The sequence below is a fragment of the Aspergillus candidus genome (assembly GCF_002847045.1).
Source record: "Aspergillus candidus strain CBS 102.13 unplaced genomic scaffold BDW47scaffold_63, whole genome shotgun sequence".
In the NCBI taxonomy this organism is placed as follows: domain Eukaryota; kingdom Fungi; phylum Ascomycota; class Eurotiomycetes; order Eurotiales; family Aspergillaceae; genus Aspergillus; species Aspergillus candidus.
In genome coordinates, this window is record NW_020194068.1 from 1 (window position 1) to 20,292 (window position 20,292).

Consider the following 20,292-nt stretch of genomic DNA (forward strand, 5'->3'; position numbering starts at 1 on the left):
GTTTTGTATTTGCTTTTTTTCTTTTGAGCATGATTGACTCCCTTGAAATGAGCCTCTGCATCTGAGTTATGTACTTGTCTTTTGCATCTGCGTTTTGGTTTTCTCGTTTCTGTCATTGTGGCTATTTTTTTGGCGCCTGGGTAGAGGTTGGAGCCAGATTGGTTAGTTGAGTCTTGCGGTGATATATATAAGCAAGATATATATAACTATATACATAAAGACCAGTACCTACGCCGCGATATGTCGTCCGGGGACTCTGCAAGATGTCGTAGGTTGGAGATCAGTAATCTTTCTATCGACTATCCCGCTGCCAGCTAATGACGGTATCAGGCAAGTACAGCGACTACGAATCCCATAAGCATGAGCGAATTCTCATTCCAATACAATAATACCAATTGATCATAAAACAGTCTATTCTCGAATCTGACCAATACATGGTCCAATCGGCAAAGTTGTCTAAGCAAGCAAGATGTCCAAGCAAGATAAGTAGGATGGTAAGGGCAGATAGATAAAGTGTAGGTAAGCGCAGCTCTACTACAATCACAACGGGAATGACAGGAAACTAGCTAGCATCGACTTCTGGCTCCCCCTTCCCTGAACGACGCCGGATGATAAGGGCCGAAATATATGGGATGATGGCTTTTTTGGTTTTCATTTGGATTGAATTTATAAACGTCCGATGTGCGATGTACAACGTGCTGCTTAAGCACCGGCCTCGGTGGCCTGTTTGCCCTGCTGAGCGGCAGCGGCGAGCTGAGCTTCGCGACCTCCCCAGCTGTGTACTTATTAGCGACGTTCATTTAAATCTAGTGGTGTGTGTGTGTCTGTGTATGGGTGCGCATCGCGACGCCTTCCCGAATGGGAATATCTAGAGATCTCATAGGGTGACGTACTTCCAGTAGTTCAGGTAACGGTAACCCTGGGTCATCTGAGCGCCGCAGTTGACCGCGTGGCAGGCGAAGAGGAGGTAGTTCTTGGGGGAGACGGCGAGGGCGTAGCGCATGAAGGTAGCGGAGTAGATGGTCAGGGCACCGGTCATCTGGCCAGAGATGCTGGGAGGAAATTAGCGATTCGATCGCACATATGGCAAAACACCCAACTAGTCGCAGCGACAGAGTTTGTTTTTGCCGGCGATTCTAAAAGAGACCGGGCTCGGTGGACGTACATTTCAGGATCCTTCTGGGTGTCCATCACCGCCGCGATGGGGATACCGAAGTTGGAGGCCGGTCCCCAGAAATCTGTTTGATGAATAGCTTCTTGTTAGCTTTCACCAATTCAGGTTGCATTCCGCCCTTCTGATTGCTCCCAATGGGTTTGATCGCTTTGTCCGGGGCGATGTTGACGCCGAATCAAATGGATCTAAGGCCGATCTCGGGTTGCACGTACGTGTTGAGCAGACATAATCCAGAACCTTGTTGGAGCGGATCTTCGCGTTGATTGCCTTGATCACCGCGGCCATCTTGACGAGCGGAAAATGAAGACGGGGGGAAGGGGAATAGGAAGGGAGGAGGGGAGGAGGAAGAGAGAGACGAGGAGGAAGAAGGTTTCGATTTGATGGATCCCCGACTGCGGAATCATCGCCGGGCGGAGTGCCGTCACGTGAGCCCCTGCTTCGGTGAGTCGCGCTCGGTCCAGAACTGGCTACTCCGTACGGTTGAATGTTTTTGTCTAGGAAAAAGAATAGACAGGGTAATATAGTCATAATAACAATAATAAAGAAATCCCAAATGATTATAATTCACAAATCACAGAAAGTAGAAATCACGTCTAGCATTACCGCTACCGGTCTAGGACCGCTCTCGACTTTTCTGGCTCTCCCTGCATCCGCACACGCCGCAACGCCTTTTGCCTGGTATGTTCGGGGTGCGATACTGATCCAGTCCGCATGGTTGATGAGTGATAAATGATTCCGTATTCTTTCTTCGGTGGTGGATTTCCCCAGCTACGCGTAGCCAGCATACATCTCTCATGATCGTCGGAGACCTGAAGCGATCACGCCGTTTCCATATCCCATCAAATCACCGTCCTCCGAAAGGGGGAGGGAACCCACGACCCTGTCCCGGAGGCTGGAATCCAGGAGGAGGTTGGAATCCGCCCGCTGCAGCAATCGAGCTGTTAGTCCACGGTCCACGGAGAGGGGAGAAGACGGGGGTCAAAACTTACGAGGGCCGCCCGGGGGCGCAAATCCGGGAGGAGGGCCAAAGCCAGCTAGATCACCGTCAGTATTCTTGGCCTCTCACGGCATTCGGTGTTCACTTACGAGGTCCACCAGGAGGAGCACCGCGGCCAGCGAAGCCCGGAGGAGCGCCGGGGAAGCCACCGGGGGGGAAACCCGGGAAACCGCCCGGCGGAGGGGGAGGACCGCCCACGCCAGCGGCAGGACCGCCCAGACCGACGGGAAGGCCCCGGCCAGCGGGTTTACTAATGCCAGGGCCAGCGGAGAGGGTCGCAGCAGCAGAAGCCGCACCGGGGACATTGGATCCCAAGCGGGACGAGGGGTCGGCGGGCGGGGGACCATCCACCGAGCACGAGACGACGTGAGTTCCACGCACAATCGTCAGACCAAGCGTTCGCTTCTCTTCGGCTTCCACGAGGGGTGTGTTGGAGGGGCCCGCGGTAGGCTTCGACTTGCGCTTGACGCGACGGAACTCTTCCGTGTCGGCGAGGACGAGGTTCATGTGCTGTCGGACGACCAGTCAGTACGCGCATCGTACTAGGATCAAGGGGAGTAATGTCGACGAGAAAGGATCTGCGAGAATCTTCCTCCCGCACGCGCCGCGAGTCCATACCTTATCAAAGGCAAGCATCTGGCCCGTCATCTGTCGGCCGTCGTTCAGGGTAACCCTCATCCGATAATTGATCTATACGGGTGGTCAGAAGGGGGGTGGTGAGAATGCGACAGTCACAGTCATTACTCACGAGGTTTTGCTACAAGAAAAAAAGAGATTGACTGTTAGCTTGATCGTTCTTCCTAGTGCTCCATCATGGACTTGTTGGTCTCTCCCAACACAACCAAATCAACTCGGAGACTCACCATCTTTCCCTGCTTGTTGGCCGCCATGGTGGCAGGATAAGGCGCACAGATGCGACCGGAATGCGACGCGTCGACAGGAAAACCTAGAAAGAAATGACGAAAGAGGGGAGGCGAGAAGCGGGGAAGGAGACGAACAACTGGGCAAAGACAAGTGGACTGGTGGCTCGTGAAGTTATCACCACCGGAGCTGGGCTGACTGAGCTTTCGCCGGCCGCTTAGGTCAGCAACACATGACTCAGCCCTGACTCAGCCAGGCCGCGGCTCTGGACGCCAAGACGCTAAGGGCTCTCGCTTCCCACCCGCACAATTCCTCTTTCCGTCCATCTCTTCCCACACTTTTTCGTCCCGTCGATTTTCAAGTTCACCGAGTCGACCAGTTCAACGCCAAAAGCAGTCGCCATGGTATGTTCTCCAGCATCATTATCACCACCACCACTGTCATTGCTCCTCGATTTTGAGCCAGCAGAAAACTCTCGCCGTGGCTGTCAGGACTTTCTAACAGATAATGTAGTCGGAAGGAAAGGACAAGAGCGCCAACCCCATGCGCGAGCTGCGCATCCAGAAGCTCGTGCTCAACATCAGTGTCGGCGAGTCTGGTGATAGACTGACCCGTGCTGCGAAGGTGCTTGAGCAGCTGAGCGGTCAGACTCCGGTCTACAGTAAGGCGCCTTGAAACATCCCACATCCGAATCGATCAGGCACAGATCACGAAGAGAGAATCAAAAATTCGGACATCAGAGAGAACAGGAGACTGACGGGACAACTTTTCTGCACGACTATAGGCAAGGCCCGTTACACCGTCCGTACCTTCGGTATCCGCCGTAACGAAAAGATCGCCGTCCACGTCACCGTCCGTGGCCCCAAGGCTGAGGAGATCCTCGAGCGTGGCCTGAAGGTCAAGGAGTACGAGCTCCGGAAGCGCAACTTCTCTGAGACCGGTAACTTCGGCTTCGGTATCAGCGAGCACATCGATCTGGGTATCAAGTACGACCCCGGCATCGGTATCTACGGCATGGACTTCTACTGCTGCATGTGAGTGATGGGAATTCTTCTTTTGATCGGTGTCGGCAGCGCGGTCGGAACCGATGTTTCCCTGGAGAAACGGAACTGACAGACCATGTAGGACCCGCCCCGGTGAGCGTGTTGCCAAGCGCCGCCGCTGCAAGGCCCGTGTCGGCTTCCAGCACCGTATCACCCAGACCGAGACCGTCAAGTGGTTCAAGAACCGCTTCGACGGCATTGTCCGGTAAATGTACCGTTCAAGTCTCGGGAGTCAACGGGGGGTAAAGGAAAAGGAAACGAACCTGGGTAGCGTTCTAATGACGATTCGATGGACAAAAAAATAAAATTGAAGATCGAAACCACCGACCGCAGGCGATCTCTCCCTGCTGGGACATGCTTTGCGTTATGATGTGCCAATGCCTTGTGATCCGTGGCATGAGGATATTAGGCGTGTTAGAGAGATCTACCATATCAAATCAGCAAATTTTTCTTGTTCCAACGGACGCATCCACTTTTCACACAATGCAGGCTTCACGAAGGGTGATGAATTCCGCTTAACCATTGGTGAAAAGTCAGTCCCTCTTACGGGGGGGACTCTTCAAGTTTGATGCGTTGCTGTTTCTGGCCTTGGGGCTTGTTTCTGTGTTCGCATGGACAAGCTGTGTGTTTGCATGGGAGGGTGTCTCTTCAACCTTGACCCCTCTCGCGTAGCTGGGGAATTGTTTCCGGGATCACTGGCCCAACCCAGTGGTACCGGACAGACCCTGTCTTTCATGTAGATTACCCGGGGTATCCGTGTGGTCTCGTAGTGGAATATGTCCTGGAGCATGTAGTCTGTTCCCCTTGGGAGACCGGATTAACACCCAATATGAGCCCTAATATCGTAAGTACCTCAGTGGTACCAACGCCCAGCTCTCCGTTTCCCGTTCCCGGCTCCTACGTGTTGGCTGTACACAAGCCACTACTGCGAAGATGTCGACTTATCGTTGCCGTCTCCCAGTTAAGTGTTCATTTCTATCATCCATGACACTACGACAACGTCCTCAAGTCGAACGATTACGCTCCATCAATGATGAAGTTGCATTGTTATTCATTAACATATGCACGTACCCAAATAATCCTTCCGCACCATCCTGCATCCAACTCCATCGATCAAGCATTGGAATGGCAACCACAGATGAAGGGACCAACATGCGTATCAAGACATATCAATCTCCCTTTCTCTCATATTGCATATCCAAAAACAAAAGCCACTGAATCAACAAGAGAAAGATGAAAACTAAGATAGAAACCCCTATTTACCGCGGGTATATTCATCCCACATTTTGGAGAAGTAGCCGCCCTTAGCACCCTGCTCGGCGTAGCTGGCCCGACGGGCAGTCGCGCTGGCATCGCCGGAATTGCGCTTCTGGTTGGTCAGACTCTCGAACAGCGTCGAGGGGCCATGACCGCTGGAGCGGCGTCTGTTGTCTTGAACTGTGGGAGGGTTGGCTTGGCTGTCGACAGGGTTGTTCGAGTTGTTGGAATTGCTAGACATTGTGGAGGAGGTGGAAGGCTGTATTGATAGGGTTAGATTGCATCCAGTGGGGTGAATTAAAAGAAAAAAGAAAAAAAGAAGATAGCGAAGACAGATGCAGTGCAGATGAATGATGGAACGCAAGACACTAGTGTCAGATCAGGACGTACCCAGCGGTCGATTGGGAAGGACTCGAGGAAAGAGGGTCGTCGATATGGGCCGGGGGGACCGCCCGTCACCCAGACATTGTGATGCTCATAACGGTCCCCGACAGTCCCGTGCCAGTGGCGAGGGGGGGAGGAGGAATCACCGGGATTGTTCATCTTCTTTTTTCCTTTTCCTGATTCTTGATAACGTTCTCTTTCTTTCTTTCTTTTGTTTCTCACTCCTTCAGGTTGATAGGTTGATAGAGGGTTGAGCAAGGAAGGAAAGTGGGAAGAGGGGAAGAATGACAGACAGCAGTGGGACAAAGATGCCCAGGCAAGAGGAGAAGGTGTTCACGACGTCATGAGTAGCAAGGATGTAATACTTACTAACTGTGTAGATCAGGAATATGAGTGGTGGATGGATAGCTTGGATGAAACGCTGGTTGGGGAGATGGATGACTGGATGGATGAAGAGACCGATGAGGGGATGGGTGCGTTATAAGGGAAAGGCAAGCATGGCTCTAGTCATCGAGTGACTCGACTGGACCTTCATCATCGATCATGCTAGGATCATAATCCCACTTCTAGGCTTTCTTCCATCCAAGGCATCCGGAGGGTTCGCCAATGAGAATGATGCGTTGCGTTGCTGATCCGGGGAATGCGGGCCATCGTCTGACGTCAGGTGATTGAGCTTTCACCCTTGATTATGGATCAGACCGATTGTCCATTTGCTGACCAGGAAGACAATACCGGGAGACATCTATTGTCAATATCAAGCTGTGGATTAAAGAGAAGATGAATCGATTGATGATCGATATGGGGATGTATGTCTCGTATGTTCTGTATGTTCTGTAGGCATTGTATGTTCGGTATGTTCTGTATGTCTTGTATGCATCGCCCACTCCATCAGAGACCAATATCCCGTGACTCTCATAGATGGGGATAACCTCACTTCCTCTGTCTTCGTCTTCTTCTCTTCTCCCTCGGTCTATCTCCGCTTCTCGCTCGGCTATCTGCTGTGTGACCATGCGGGGAAGAGAACCATAGATAACCCCCCCAACCCCTCATTCTGCATACCACCATGCCCTGAATCCTCTATTCTATTGACCACATCCATCTGCTTGCTTCTCAACCGACCAATCGAAGGAAATATACCCTTTCGTCATGGAAACCTTCCGACATCCGTATCACAAGGCTCTCGCCCACCGCGGTCATGTCGAGGGCGTGACCATCTCCGCCAATGACTCGCGCCAACCCCTGTGCCACTATTTCGGAGGTCTCCGTTACGCCCTGCCTCCAGTCAAGCGCTTTTGCCAGGCACGCAAGCTGCCGGCAACCTACTCGTACGGCTCCAAGGACCAGCCCGGCTTGTGTGGTGGTTTGGCTGGCGTGTGCCCCCAACCCAGTTTCCTGACCCTCTCGTCCGGCAACGAATGGACGGAGGACTGCTTCCAGTGTAACATCTGGGTCCCGCTGGGCGAGCCTCCGCAGGACGGTACGTCCGAGCCTCCGTAGAAACGGCTCGATTGGAAATAGATCCACCGTCCAAGATGCTAATGGCTGTACTCAGGGTGGCCGGTGCTCTTCTTCATTCGTCAGTGACTCACAACCGTTGATGAGACCCCAGTCGCTGGAATGTCCACTGAGCATACACTGAACATACAACGCAGATGGGGGCTTCCTCCAATTCGGCACGCCGAACACGTTCTCCGCGGCCGCTTTGCTAGGCGAGGCCGACTTCCAGGCCATCATCGTCATGCCCGCCTACCGGCTCGGAGTCTTCGGCTTCCTGTCCTCCTCCGAGATCCAACAGGACGTCGCCGACTCCGACCAGCCCGTGGGTAACCAGGGCTTTTGGGACCAGCGTCTAGCTCTGGAATGGACCCGTGACAACATCGCCCTCTTCGGAGGCAATCCTGCTCAGATCACTCTCTCCGGATACTCCGCCGGTAGGCCAGCCCCGAAAGCCCCCAATCCACCATCTCTAACCCTAACTTCCCTCCCTCCACGTACCATATAGGCGCATACTCCGCCTTTTACCAGCTCGCCTACGACATCCACCTACCCCCCGAAAACGCCATCATAAAGCGAGCCTGCATCTGGTCCAACAGCCCCGCAGTCCAACCCAAGAGCCCCACGACAGCCCAAACGCAATTCAACCAGCTCCTCTCAGCCCTCCGCATCCCTGCCTCCCTCCCCGCAGCCGAAAAGCTGTGCCAACTCCGCGCCCTACCCGCAGCAACCCTCCTCTCCGCAGCGACCAGCATCCCGCTCCACCAATTCCGCCCCACCACGGACAGCACCTTCATCCAGCCCACGCTCTTCCACTCCTTCGACACAGGCGCCTTCGCGCGCCGCCTCGCCGCCCGCAACATCCACATCATGCTCGGCGAATGCCGAGACGAACACAACCTCTACGCCACCTGGCTGCCCCCACCAGACAACACCCGTTCCTCGCTCCGCCACCGCCTCCTAGCCGACTACCCCCAACCCGTCGTCGACACCCTCCTACACCTCTACGCCCCCGACACCACGGACACCAAGACCACCTACCCCCCCTCAACATTCGGCCACATCTACGCCGACATCCAAGTCCACACGACCCAGCGCGGCCTCATCCAATCCCTCGCCGCCAACGGCGCAACCCTCCTCCTCCACCGCTACCGCATCGAGTACCGCCTCAACTGCGCCGCTAAGACCATCCCGCGCGAGTGGGGCGTCACCCACGCCACAGACATGTACCTTTGGTTCTGGGGGAACGGGGAGGTGCTCGATCCGGCGGAGAAGCGCGCTATCCGGGCTGCCTTGATCGATCCCTGGGCGAGGTTTGTGCGTGGTGACACCGATGACGATCTGGGATGGGGCACGAACGGACCCCGCGAGATGCGCACGCTGATGCCGGATGGGTCGGTCAAGATCTGTCGGGATGAGCTGTGGGATGAAGCTATGCGTGCGTGGGTGGCTTTGCGTGGGGTGCGTGAGTCGGAGGTGGATACGCCGTCGAAACTGTAGATTACTTTCGTCAACCCTTGGGTGTATCTAGTAGCAGTGTGGTGGTCTACGTCGTACGGGAGATCCACTGTCGTCAGAACAAGCAAGAAGAGAATCAGAGATCAGAGTAAACACAGATAATGTACTGTAATCCAATTGCGGTCCCCCCTCTATCTGAACCAGATTGGACGGCAGAGGCCATCGAGGCCCACTACTCGTCCACCCGCGATGCCAATCAGCCAGCGGGCACAGAACCCAACACAGTGGTTGACCACCTGTGCGAGGAACTGCTAATCGGGGACACGCCAAAAAAAAAAAAAAACAGAGACAAAGACTTGATAAATGATAAAACAGAAATGTACATCAAGGCCAAACACGCTCGAATCGAAACAGCAAGTCATCCCGCGTTGAACCGTTTTCTTCCTTTTTTTTTTTCCTCTTTTTTTTTTTTGCCTCTTTAAGCCTTGGTGATCTTGCAGACCAGGTCTTGGCCGTCGACAGAATCACCTTCCTTGACCTGCAGGTCGGAGACCTTGCCGCTGTGGGGGGCAGAGATGACCATTTCCTAGATATTGTTAGCAATGCATTCCAATTTACAGAGATAAGAGGGCAAGGAGGACGAACCATCTTCATGGCGCTGAGAACAGCGATAGGATCACCCTTCTTGACATCGTGGCCCTCGTGGACACGAATCTCAACGACGACACCGCTCATGGGGGCGCCGACCTGGCTGCTGTCGCCGACGTCGGCCTTGGGGCGGGCGACGTTCTCGACCGAGGCCTTCTGGTCGTCGACGCTGACCTGGCGGACCTCGCCGTTGACCTCGTAGAAGACCTCGCGCTGGCCGGTCTGCTCGGACAGCGGACCGATGGCCAGGAGCTTGAGGATCAGCACCTTGCCCTTCTCGAGCTCGACGTGGAACTCCTCGCCGATCTCGGGGCGGGCCAGGAAGTAGCGCGTGGGCAGGACGGACAGGTCGCCGAACTTCTGCACGAACTTGCGGTAGTCCTCAAAGACCTTGGGGTACATGGCGTAGCTGGCCACGTCGTACTCGGTGGCACCGCCGAACTTCTCGCGCAGCTGGGCCTTGATGGCGGCCAGGTCCAGGGGCTCGAGGTAGAGGCCGGGGCGCTTGTTGAGCTGGCGGCGGTCGCGCAGGGCCCGCGAGCGCAGGGGCTCGGGGAAGCCGCCAAAGGGCTGACCCATGAGCCCCTCGAGGAACTCGAGCACGGAGCCCGGGAAGTCGAGCTCGGCGGCGCGGGCGACGACGTCCTCGGCGGACAGCTTGTTGGAGACCATGAACTGGGCCAGGTCGCCGACGACCTTGGAGGTCGGGGTGACCTTGACGATGTCGCCGAGCAGGTCGTTGGCGGACTCGTAGGCCTTCTTGGTCTCGGCCCACTGCTGGCCGAGGCCGAGCTGGCTGGCCTGGAAAATCAGGTTGGTCAGCTGGCCACCGGGGATCTCGTGCTCGTAGACCTCGGGGTCGGGGCCGGTCAGGCCGGCCTCGAAGGGCGAGTAGAGCAGGCGCAGCTGGGCCCAGTAGGCGTCGAGGGCGCGGACCTGGGCGCGGTCGAGACCGGGGTCCTGCGGGGTGCCCTCAAGCGAGGCGAGCAGGGCGCCGATGCTGGGCTGGGAGGTCATGCCGGACAGGCTGTCGGTGCAGACGTCGACGGCGTCGGCGCCGGCCTGGGCGCAGGCGATCATGGAGGCGACACCGGTGCCGGCGGAGTCGTGGGTGTGGACGTGGATGGGCAGGTCCGGGTAGCGCTCGCGGATGGCGCCGACCAGCTGGCGGGCGGCCTGGGGCTTGAGCACGCCGGCCATGTCCTTGATGCCGAGGACGTGGGGCTGGAAGGCCATGATGCGGTCGACGAGGGCCAGGTAGTAGGCGAGGTTGTACTTCTTGGTCGGGTTCAGCATGTCGCCGCTGTAGCAGACGGTGGCCTCGACGACACCCTCGGCGGCGTGGACGGCCTTGATGCCGACCTCGAGCTGGTCGACGTCGTTGAGGGCGTCGAAGACCCGGAAGATGTCGACACCGCAGCGCTTGGCCTGCTTGCAGAAGTGGTAGATGGCGTTGTCGGGCAGGGAGGAGTAGGCGACGCCGTTGGCACCCCGCAGCAGCATCTGGAAGGGGATGTTGGGGACGGCCTTGCGCATCTTGCGCAGACGGTCCCAGGGGTCCTCGTACAGGAAGCGCATGGCGACGTCGAAGGTGGCGCCACCCCAGCACTCGAGGGAGTAGGCGTTGGCCAGGGCGTGGCTGGTCTCGTGGGCGATGTTGAGCAGGTCGATGGTGCGGACGCGGGTGGCCAGCAGCGACTGGTGGGCGTCACGCCAGGTGGTGTCCATGATCAGGCAGCCCTGGTTGGCGCGGACGGCCTTGGCGAAGCCGGCGGGGCCCTCGCGGTCGAGGACCTGCTTCCAGCCGCGGGGGCAGGGGGCCGAGACGTCCAGGGGCTTCCCGGACTGGGGCTCGAGCAGGGTGGGACGGACGATGTCGCCCTTGAGCTTGGGCTCGCCGATCTGGCCCTTGATGCTGCTGCCGTTGACGGCGACGTCGCCGAGGTAGGCGAGCAGCTTCTGGGCGCGGTTCTGGCTGCCGACGAGGGCGAAAAGCTCGGGGGTGTCGTCGATGAAGGTGGTCCAGCAGCTGCCGTCGACGAAGGTGGGGTGGCTCAGCAGGGAGGCGAGGAAGGGGATGTTGGTCTTGACGCCGCGGATGCGGAACTCGACGAGGGCGCGGACGACCTTGCGGCGGGCGATCTCGTAGGTGGAGCCGCGGCAGGTGCACTTGACGAGCATGGAGTCGTAGTGCGGGGTGATGATGGCGCCGGCGAAGCCGTTGCCGCCGTCGAGACGGACGCCGTTGCCGCCGGCGGAGCGGTAGACCTCGATCTTGCCGGTGTCGGGGGAGAAGCCCTTGGCAGGGTCCTCGGTGGTGATACGGCACTGGATGGCGAAGCCGCGGATGGAGATGCGGTCCTGGGTCAGGCCGAGCTGCTCCAGGGTGGCGCCGGCGGCGATCTGGATCTGAGCCGCGACGATGTCGATGCCGGTGATCTCCTCCGTGATGGTGTGCTCGACCTGGATCCGGGGGTTGATCTCGATGAAGTAGTGGCGGTTCTGCTGGTCGACGAGGAACTCGGCCGTACCGGCGTTGCGGTAGTTGACGGACTTGGCGAGCTTGACGGCATCGGCCAAGATGCGGTCCCGGACGTCGGCGGGCAGGTCCTTGGCGGGGGCGACCTCGACGACCTTCTGGTGACGGCGCTGGACGGAGCAGTCCCGCTCGAAGAGGTGGACGACGTTGCCGTAGTTGTCACCGAGCAGCTGGACCTCGATGTGCTTGGGTCGGTCGAGGAAGCGCTCGACGAAGACGGTGCCATTGCCGAAGGCGGAGCGGGCCTCGGAGGTGGCACGCTCGAAGGCGCCGCGCAGCTCCTCCTGGTCGCGGACGACACGCATGCCGCGGCCACCGCCACCGAAGGCGGCCTTGATGATGATGGGGAAGCCGTAGGTGTCGGTGAACTCCTTGACCTCCTCATAGCGCTCCACGGGGCCCGGGGTACCGGGGACGACGGGGACCTCGGTCCGGATGGCCAGCTGCCGAGCGGAGACCTTGTCTCCCAGGCTGTCAATGGTGTCCGGGGAGGGGCCGACGAAGACCATGCCGGACTCCTCGACCTTGCGGGCGAAGCCGGCATTCTCAGACAGGAAACCGTAGCCCGGGTGGATGAGGTGCACGCCGTGCTCGAGGGCGATCTTGACGATCTCGTCGCCGGCCAGGTAGGCGCCCACGGGGGTATACTGGCCGCGGTGGCCGATCATGTAGGCCTCATCGGCTTTTTGACGGTGCATGCCTAGACGGTCCTCATGGGAGTAGACCGCGACGGTCTGCAGGGACAGCTCGTGGGCCGTCCGGAAGATCCGGATGGGGATCTCGCCACGGTTGGCGACGAGGATCTTCTGGAATTGCATGATGGAGGAATTGGCCCGCAGGCGGTTGTGAACGGTATCGCGGAAGTGCTCATGATGATGCTCCTCGACGAATTGGGAGTCATCAACAGCCTCCTCTGGCTGACGGGGGGCAGCCATTTTTTCTTCTTTTGATCTTTTTGTTTCTCCTTGGGAGAGGGAAGAGGAGGGAGGAGGCGGGAGGAGGGAGGAGGCGGGAGGAGGCGGGAGGTGGGGGAGAGGAAGGGGAAGAGAGGGAGGGATTGAGGGAAAGAGAGAGAAGAGAGAGAAGAAGAGAGAAGAAGAGAGAGGAGAGAGAGGAGAGAGAGAAGAGAGAGAAGGAGAGAAGGAGAAGTGGAGACTGGTGGGAACCGAGGAAGAAGACGGATTGACGTGAAAAGACCGGGAGACGAGATGGACTGCGGGATAACCTTGGTTAATATAGGGCACGGCGGGGCAGAGGAGGGCGATGACGCATGGGGGACCTTTTTGGAGTGGAGATTTCTGTCACATTCTACGTACCTTGACAATCTGTCTCTATCTTTCAATCCGTCTATCTGAGTATCTCGACCGAAACAATGCGGGGGGGGGAGAATCAGGAAGAAAAGACCGGGTATCGGAACGGACAGGCGGGGAACGGGTGTAGTAGGATCGGAGGATGAAATGATTGGTGGAGGATGGAGGATGGAGGATGGAGGATAGAGGATAGGATGGATTGGATTGAGAAAAGAGAAGAAGGAAAGGATGAGACGGAGAAGAAGAGATGAAGTAGAAGAAGAAGAAGTGAGGTCAAAGAAGTGAAGTCAAATCAAGATCCGGATCAGGAAATCGAGGGGATCACGGGACGGGCGGTTCCTCAGGCCAGCCCTTCCTCACCGGTTCACCGGTTTCTCTCTCCATTCTAGTATCTTGTCGACTATCTACAGCTTCATTTCTACACCCTACGGTCTATTGCAGATCGGGTGATCCAGGTTTCTCGGCAAATCCACCACCATATCATCTGGTCAATCCTCAATACACTCCGTGAATAGGCGAGCTCTCAAAGATCGACATCCCCGCCTAGATTGCCCCGCCGGAGAACGCTTTCCGGTCCCCTTTCTTTCTATCATCTTCGCTCGCAACTCGGCGTCTCTGGCCGAACCTCGGCCATGGTGACTCAGTCACATTGACAGAAAAAAAAAGAAAAAAAAAAGAAAAAAAAAGCCAAGGTGGACCTATGATCAATTTCTCCATCTATCGACCGGTGGACCGCTGGTTCTGGCCAAGACGGAGAATCATTCCTTTCCTTCCATTGCTTCTTTTCTTGGTTCTTCTTTTTTTTTTTTGAGACCTTCCGGATGGAAACCCTTACCCGATCCATCGCCCGGTATCAACGACCTTCACCGGAGGACCGCTGGACCAAGACCCTAGAAGCGATCTCTCCGCCAGCAAGGTATCCGACCTCGTGCACGTTCAACCCCTCCCTGACCCACTTCCACCACCCCCACGGTCTGCTGCAGACCCGCTTGCTCTATTCTCTGTCGTCCGCCTGACCCCTATCACATAAGTCTATACTCTATAGTCTATAGTCTAATCTGGATGATCCATTACGCCCCAGTAAAGGTCAGAAATACGATGTCATTCATTACGGCAGTGCCTCCACCGCTGCGTCTTTTGGGATGAAAATTCGGATCGAATACAAAACAGAATAAACCACAAATAAGGAAATAAAAAAAAATGAAGGAGATCACGATATCGGTCGGGAGAGAAAATAGTGGAAAATGAAAAATGAAAAATGAAAAATGAAAGAAAATGGAGAATCCCCCGTCCACAGGATCACATCGCAGGTCGAACGGCGGCTATACATACACACATGAACCCCGGTGAGATAAAGCGAGATAGAAAGGTCGACAGAAGAAAGATTAGAACCCGCGGAATCCAGTCGCCTGCGGCGTCATCCCATTGGTGGGCCCCGACCCCTGCGTCAGCATCAGTCGAGACCCGCCCAGGATCGGCGTGTTGTCCTCCTCCGTCTGCTGCGTCACCTCCCGCGACTTGCGCTCCTCGTTGTCCCGCTTCAGCATCTCGATCGTCCGCGTCTGCTCGCACAGGAAGTTGATCATGAACGGCATCGTAAAGTCCTGCAGCCCGTGGCGCCACGACATCTCCAGGATCACGTCCGCTCGGATCAGATCGTAGCACGCGTACAGCATACCCACGTAGCATTCCCGGCTGCCAATATCCACAAACTATTCCAGTTAGTATCAAAAGCCCAAGAGAAAAGAAGAAAGAAAGAAGGAAGGAAGGGAAGGGGGGACATACGTAACGCAATAATTCTTCCACCACCTCCGACTTCCCAGACAGAGCGGCCGTCTCGATCGCGTCCTTGTAAAGCTTGTCCTGCTTGGACAGCGTGATCGATTTCTCCCACCGCTTGTTGTTCCGGTAGATGCTGGCCGCGATCTGTCGGAAGAAGATCAGATCGTGCTTCTCCAGCCGCTGCGCCAGCGCCACCGCGTCGAAGTTGTCGTAGTTGTCCACCGAGTCCCGCAGCGTCTGGTAGTCCTCCTCCTCGATCAGCAGGTCGTTGATCGCGTCGTTGACCGCCCGCTTGTTCTGCCCCTGCACGCTCAGCAGGAACGGCTTGATCAGCGGGATGTTGTCCGACGTCTGGAAGATCCGCACCACCCGGTTCACGTCGATCCGCGCCGTGAGCGCCTGCAGCAGGTCCGTCAGCAGCAGCGGCTGCTCCTGCAGGTAGAAGTTCAGCGCCCGGTAGTAGATCTCCAGGTTCGCCACCTTGACCACGATGTCCCGGAACGAGTGGTGCTCCCACGCGTCCGCCGCCCGCTCCATCATCGCCAGCGCCGCGTTGTCCCACTCGTCGTAGTGGCAGTACAGGAACACCAGCTCCGGCCACAGCGCCGCCTCCTCGCACGCCCGGATCATCTTGGGGATGTTGATCCGCGACCAGAACAGCTTCAGGTGCTCCATCACCCGCTCCGGGTGGTACTTCGACAGCGCGATGCCCAGCTCCGTGAACATGCCCATGTGCGCCCGCTCCAGCCCCAGGCCGGCCTCGAGCACCCCGATCAGCTCGTCGAAGTACCCGTTCCGCTCGTACTGCCGCACCAGGTCCTGCAGCTCCTCCGCGTGCACGATCAGGTTCAGACCGCAGATCTGCGCCAGACGGAACTCCTTCTTGGCCACGCACGCCTCGTTGACCTCGCGCCACACCTTGACGCTGTTGGCCTTGCGCGCGCACTCCACCGCCGCCTGGTAGTCCTCCAGGTGCACCAGCGTCGTCGCCAGCTTGGCCCAGTTCGAGATGCTCGTGAAGAAGATCTTGGCCGCCTGGTGGTAGCCCTCGGCGTAGGCACGGTCACCCGACGCCTCGACGTCCGCCACGTTGCTCGCCCGCAGGAAGTCCTCCAGCTCCGCCAGCTGGTCCAGACGCGCGTAGCAGAACGCCAGGCCGGTGTCGACGGCCGGCTCCCGCAGGGTCTTGCGGGCCATGCGGAGGTACTTGACGAGGTCCTCGTCCTTGCCGGCGTGGGTCGCCGTCTCGATCACCTCGGGGTAGTTGGACGGGTCACCGGCGCGGATGTACGACTCGATCGCATCCGACACGCGGAGGCCGTCCAGCTGGGCCTTGGCGACCTTGCTCCACACCTCGGGCAGCTCAACGCGCTCGGCGAACTCCTGGGCGCGGTCGATGCTGACGACGTTCTCCACCAGGACGTTGACGGCGGCCAGCGGGTTGTTGACCTTCTTGTAGACCTCGAAGGCCTCCTCGTACAGGCCGACGGAGATACACATCTCGGCGATCTCGTCGGGGCTGAACTCGTTGAGCTGGTGGATGTAGTCCATCAGGCGGCCCTTGTCGGCCTTGGCGGCGGTCAGCATCAGCAGGTTCTGCAGGCTGCCGTTGTCGCTGAACGGCGAGGGCTCCAGGATGATCTTCTCCAGCAGCTCGATCAGTTCGCCGGGCAGGTCCGCCTCGAGGAAGGACTTGACGGCGACGGAGACCTTGTCGGGCTCGGTGGACTCGGGCACGGCGGTGGCGATGACCTGGTCGACCAGCGACCGGCGGTGCTGGTTGTTCTCGCTCAGCACGAAGGACCAGATCTCGGGGTCGGCACGCTCGACCAGGTAGCGAGCCTGGGCGCGGTACATGGCGTTCTCGTTGGTGATGCCGATGAGCTCCAGGTCGTTCTGGCCCTTGCGGTAGGCGATGTAGGCGAGGTTGGGGTCGCGCTTCTCGCAGTACTTGCCGACGGTCAGCGTGTCGTACAGCTCGTTCTCCTTGAGGAACTTCTCCGGGTTGTTGTTGCTGTCGATGTAGATCTTGGCCAGGGCATTGTAGACCGCCTGCTGCTGGTTGCCGGTGGCGAGCGTGGCCTCGAGGAAGGGCAGGAGCAGCTTCAGGCGGTTGCGCGACTCGACCTGGCTGACGAGCTCGTCGATGGGGATGACGGCGGGGTCAACGGTGCTCAGCAGGTTGCGGATGATGGCCTCATCGCAGTCCACGTCCAGCAGACCGCCGACGACGGCCGGAGTCCGGGACGGGTTGACGCGCTGCACGTAGACCTCAATGGACTTGTACTGCTGGTTCTGGTAGAGGTAGAGGACGAGGTCGTGGATGAGGTTGAAGCGGTCGCAGACGATGATGAGCGGCAGCTGCTCGGTCAGGCGGGCCTCCTTGAGGAAGTTCTTGACCTTCTCGGGGTTGTAGTAGTTGCTCTCGCGGCAGATGCGCTCGACCTCGGGGATCTGGCCCATGGCGGTGGCAGCCTCGATGTACTTGAAGTGCACCTCGGGGTCCTCGCTCAGGTTGACGATGCTGCCGAGGTAGTAGTACAGGCCCTCAGCGGTGCGGTACTTCTCGAGCAGGGCGATGAGACGGGTGGGGCCCAGGAGGTCGGAGAACTTGGTGCAGAGCTGGACGACGGCCTGCAGGTTCTGGCGGATGTTGGCCTGCAGCATGGTGTCCATGCACTCGAGGGTCTGCTCCACGGAGAGGCGGCCGACGTAGGACATCAGCCACTCGGTGCTCAGCTTGTCGGTGCGCACGATGTTGCGCTTGATGACGGCGGGGTCGTCGGTGTTCTCGAGCGCGCGCTGGATGAGGCCGGCGTTCTCGCACAGCTGGGCGATGCGGGGGCGGTCGTAGTGGGTGAAGATCTCGTTGCCGAGGATGGCGTCGGCGACCTGGGGCGCGTTGACGAGGTTCATCTCCAGCAGACGGGTCTGCAGGTGGCCGTGCTCGGGCTTGTTGTCCTTGAGGGCGTCAAGCAGGAAGGAGGTGGCCTGCTGGATCATGTTCTGGGACAGGAAGACGTCGACGACGCGGTCCAGGTCGATCAGGGCACCGGACTCCTCGTTGGCCAGCTGGGAGGCGAACTCGGCGCCCTTCTCGGGGTTGACGCGCACGATGTGCTGCAGCAGCTGGGTGTAGTCGGGCTGGTAGCCGACCTGCTTGGAGTAGGCGAGAATCTGGTCGAACTGGCCGGTCTCGGCGAAACCGGCGATGACCTTGTGGGGCACGTTGGCCTGCAGGTAGATCTTGAGGGCCAGGGCCATGTCGTAGGGGCGGACAATATCACCCAGCTCCTCGGAGCCCTCGAGCTTGTTCTCGTTCATCCACTTCTCCAGCAAGTGCTTGCGGTTCTGCTGCAGGACGGGGCGGACGAGCTCAACGCTCTCGTAGCGGTTCAGCGTGCCCTTGTCGAGCAGCATGCCGAAGTACTGCAGGATGACGGACATCTGACCGGTCTGCGGGGCGTTCTTGAAGCGGTTGATGGTCTCGGGGGTGCGGAGGAAGCCGCGGGGCGAGTTGGCGGCGATCTTGGCGGCCTCACCGAAGTTGCCCTGGGCGATCAGGTTGTCGAACTGCTGCTGGTACAGGTGGTCGGCGCCGGGCAGGCCGGCCTTGGAGGCCAGCTTGACGGCCAGGCCGGACATGGCGGGGTTCTCCATCAGGTACTGGACGATGGTGGACTCGTCGACGCTGACCGAGAGGACCTGACCCTTGCGGTTGACGCCCACCAGGCCGGCGGAGTCGGAGTCGGGGGCGGTGGTGAAGATGGTTTCGCTGGAGATGCGGTTCATGAAGATGCAGGTGCCAGTCTCGAGGTCGTAGAGGTGGATGAACCCGTACTTGGTGACGAGGTAGACCACGTCATAGCGGCGGGAGACCTGCATGGCGACGGGGAAGTCGTTGACGGCCTCCTGGGGGAAGTAGACCTCGACGGCCTTCTTCTGGAAGCGAGGGTTGGGCTCCTGGTGGTCGATCTCGGCGATCTGCAACTTGGCGCCGGTCGGGGTGCGGACGGCGAAGGTGAAGAGCTTGTGCTCCAGGGGCGAGCCCTCGACACGGATGGAGGCGAAGGCGGCGGCGTGACCCTCGATGAACTGGGAGATGCCGCGCTCCTTGGAGTAGAGCTGCATGGACCCGACCACACGGCCCTGCTGGGAGCTGATACCGACCACGACCATCCACTTCTCATCATCATTCACGCGGTAGTTGATAATTTGGCAGCCCTATATCCACCGTGGTTAGTGGGGGGTCCGGGAGCTGAGGATGACGGAGAGGAGGGGGAAGGATGGCATACACTCAGGTTAGGCAGTCGATCAAAGACCTTGAGGGGCTGGGATTGGGTGGGGTCGAAGACATCCCAGTGGTAGACGGAGGTCTCGGTGACCAGACCCAGGCAACGTTCGCTGAACCACTTCCAGTAGACAATGTCCTCGTTCATGACGGCGGACTTGAGCTTCTGCTTGGCGGTCAGGTCGAAGATCTGGACGGTACGGCCCTGAGCCTTGAGGGCGATGATGTTCTTGGTCCAGTGCATGATAGCACTGTCCGCGTTGATCGGCCGCTTGATGACTTCATTGTTGTTCTTCAGGTTGATGATGATAACTTGGGGCTTGTCATCCTCGCTCAATTTTTGCCGAACGCACACGAAGTGATCCGACTCTAAAGTCTGTTGGGAGATAGACACGGGATATTAGCCACCTGGTCTCTCCGTGCCCACCCAAGAGGTGGGTACCTGACGTGGAGAGGAGGGGGAGGACTCACACAGGAGTTGAAACCGATTGAAGCCGGCTAGAGGGGGGTTAAATTGTCAGTCACGGAGGTTATGGTATTGGCGTGGCGATGCAAGGAGAAGGATTGCGCGTCCACAACTGCAGCGAACGTACCGCGATTTCAACATTTGTCAACTAGAAGGGAGCAGATGCGTTAGCCATGCGGTTCTTGGACGGGGGAATTGATCGACCCGGGGAGAGGGACCGGGTCAATCGGACAGAAAGCAAAGGAAGGGAAGGTACATTAACGAGCTCCGTAAACTTGATAGGTAAAGGAGCCATGTTTATTTACCAAGGTCGCCAGGGGACCTCATCCACCTAATAAACGCCGCGCAAAGAGACCGGGAAGATAGGGGCGGAGAAGACGGAAAGGAGACGGGAAAGGATTAGAAGGATAAATAAGAAGCGTGAGAAGAATGAAAGAAGAAGGGAAAGGGGGAAGAAGAAAGAGAAGGAGAAGGAGAAGGAGAGTGAAGTGTAGGGAGAATTGAGAAGTGAGGTCAAAGTAGATGGAAGAAGTGGAAGGGAAAGTGAGAGATGGCCAGACCGGAGCCAGTCAGTGACCTCAGGAGAGA

General features: G+C 58.0%; 7 protein-coding genes across 7 annotated transcripts; 2 read left to right on the forward strand and 5 right to left on the reverse strand.

The window, feature by feature from the left end:
• Positions 1 to 395: 395 nt before the first annotated feature.
• On the reverse strand, positions 396 to 1,518 carry BDW47DRAFT_112219 (pyruvate transporter MPC1). Its single transcript, XM_024814121.1, has 4 exons — positions 1,387 to 1,518; positions 1,166 to 1,238; positions 894 to 1,052; positions 396 to 775 (listed from the first exon to the last, which is right to left on the reverse strand). Exons 1-4 carry the CDS (start codon positions 1,457 to 1,459, stop codon positions 703 to 705), a joined length of 378 nt encoding a protein of 125 aa, XP_024668409.1. The 5' UTR covers positions 1,460 to 1,518; the 3' UTR covers positions 396 to 702.
• Positions 1,519 to 1,722: 204 nt separating this feature from the next.
• BDW47DRAFT_112220 (small nuclear ribonucleoprotein-associated protein) lies at positions 1,723 to 3,186 on the reverse strand. Its single transcript, XM_024814122.1, has 6 exons — positions 3,035 to 3,186; positions 2,920 to 2,928; positions 2,790 to 2,861; positions 2,261 to 2,681; positions 2,164 to 2,208; positions 1,723 to 2,098 (listed from the first exon to the last, which is right to left on the reverse strand). The coding sequence occupies exons 1-6, from the start codon at positions 3,059 to 3,061 to the stop codon at positions 2,019 to 2,021; spliced, it is 654 nt and encodes a 217-aa protein (XP_024668410.1). The 5' UTR covers positions 3,062 to 3,186; the 3' UTR covers positions 1,723 to 2,018.
• Positions 3,187 to 3,439: 253 nt separating this feature from the next.
• BDW47DRAFT_112223 (60S ribosomal protein uL5) lies at positions 3,440 to 5,015 on the forward strand. The gene is made up of 3 exons (XM_024814123.1): positions 3,440 to 3,693; positions 3,817 to 4,066; positions 4,158 to 5,015. The coding sequence occupies exons 1-3, from the start codon at positions 3,576 to 3,578 to the stop codon at positions 4,282 to 4,284; spliced, it is 495 nt and encodes a 164-aa protein (XP_024668411.1). The 5' UTR covers positions 3,440 to 3,575; the 3' UTR covers positions 4,285 to 5,015.
• Positions 5,016 to 5,311: 296 nt separating this feature from the next.
• On the reverse strand, positions 5,312 to 6,439 carry BDW47DRAFT_77700 (uncharacterized protein). Its single transcript, XM_024819826.1, has 3 exons — positions 6,086 to 6,439; positions 5,723 to 5,940; positions 5,312 to 5,591 (listed from the first exon to the last, which is right to left on the reverse strand). Exons 2-3 carry the CDS (start codon positions 5,873 to 5,875, stop codon positions 5,331 to 5,333), a joined length of 414 nt encoding a protein of 137 aa, XP_024668412.1. The 5' UTR covers positions 5,876 to 5,940; positions 6,086 to 6,439; the 3' UTR covers positions 5,312 to 5,330.
• Positions 6,440 to 6,685: 246 nt separating this feature from the next.
• Positions 6,686 to 8,881, forward strand: BDW47DRAFT_77768 (putative carboxylesterase). Its single transcript, XM_024819827.1, has 4 exons — positions 6,686 to 7,193; positions 7,269 to 7,292; positions 7,369 to 7,647; positions 7,719 to 8,881. The coding sequence occupies exons 1-4, from the start codon at positions 6,863 to 6,865 to the stop codon at positions 8,708 to 8,710; spliced, it is 1,626 nt and encodes a 541-aa protein (XP_024668413.1). The 5' UTR covers positions 6,686 to 6,862; the 3' UTR covers positions 8,711 to 8,881.
• Positions 8,882 to 9,146: 265 nt separating this feature from the next.
• BDW47DRAFT_120359 (pyruvate carboxylase) lies at positions 9,147 to 12,790 on the reverse strand (the record flags this gene model as incomplete). Its single annotated transcript, XM_024815476.1, has 2 exons — positions 9,147 to 9,254; positions 9,314 to 12,790. 2 exons carry the CDS (start codon positions 12,788 to 12,790, stop codon positions 9,147 to 9,149), a joined length of 3,585 nt encoding a protein of 1,194 aa, XP_024668414.1.
• Positions 12,791 to 14,193: 1,403 nt separating this feature from the next.
• Positions 14,194 to 20,260, reverse strand: BDW47DRAFT_112229 (clathrin heavy chain). The gene is made up of 6 exons (XM_024814124.1): positions 19,961 to 20,260; positions 19,832 to 19,852; positions 19,710 to 19,736; positions 19,243 to 19,614; positions 14,951 to 19,171; positions 14,194 to 14,877 (listed from the first exon to the last, which is right to left on the reverse strand). Exons 1-6 carry the CDS (start codon positions 19,997 to 19,999, stop codon positions 14,551 to 14,553), a joined length of 5,007 nt encoding a protein of 1,668 aa, XP_024668415.1. The 5' UTR covers positions 20,000 to 20,260; the 3' UTR covers positions 14,194 to 14,550.
• Positions 20,261 to 20,292: the final 32 nt, after the last annotated feature.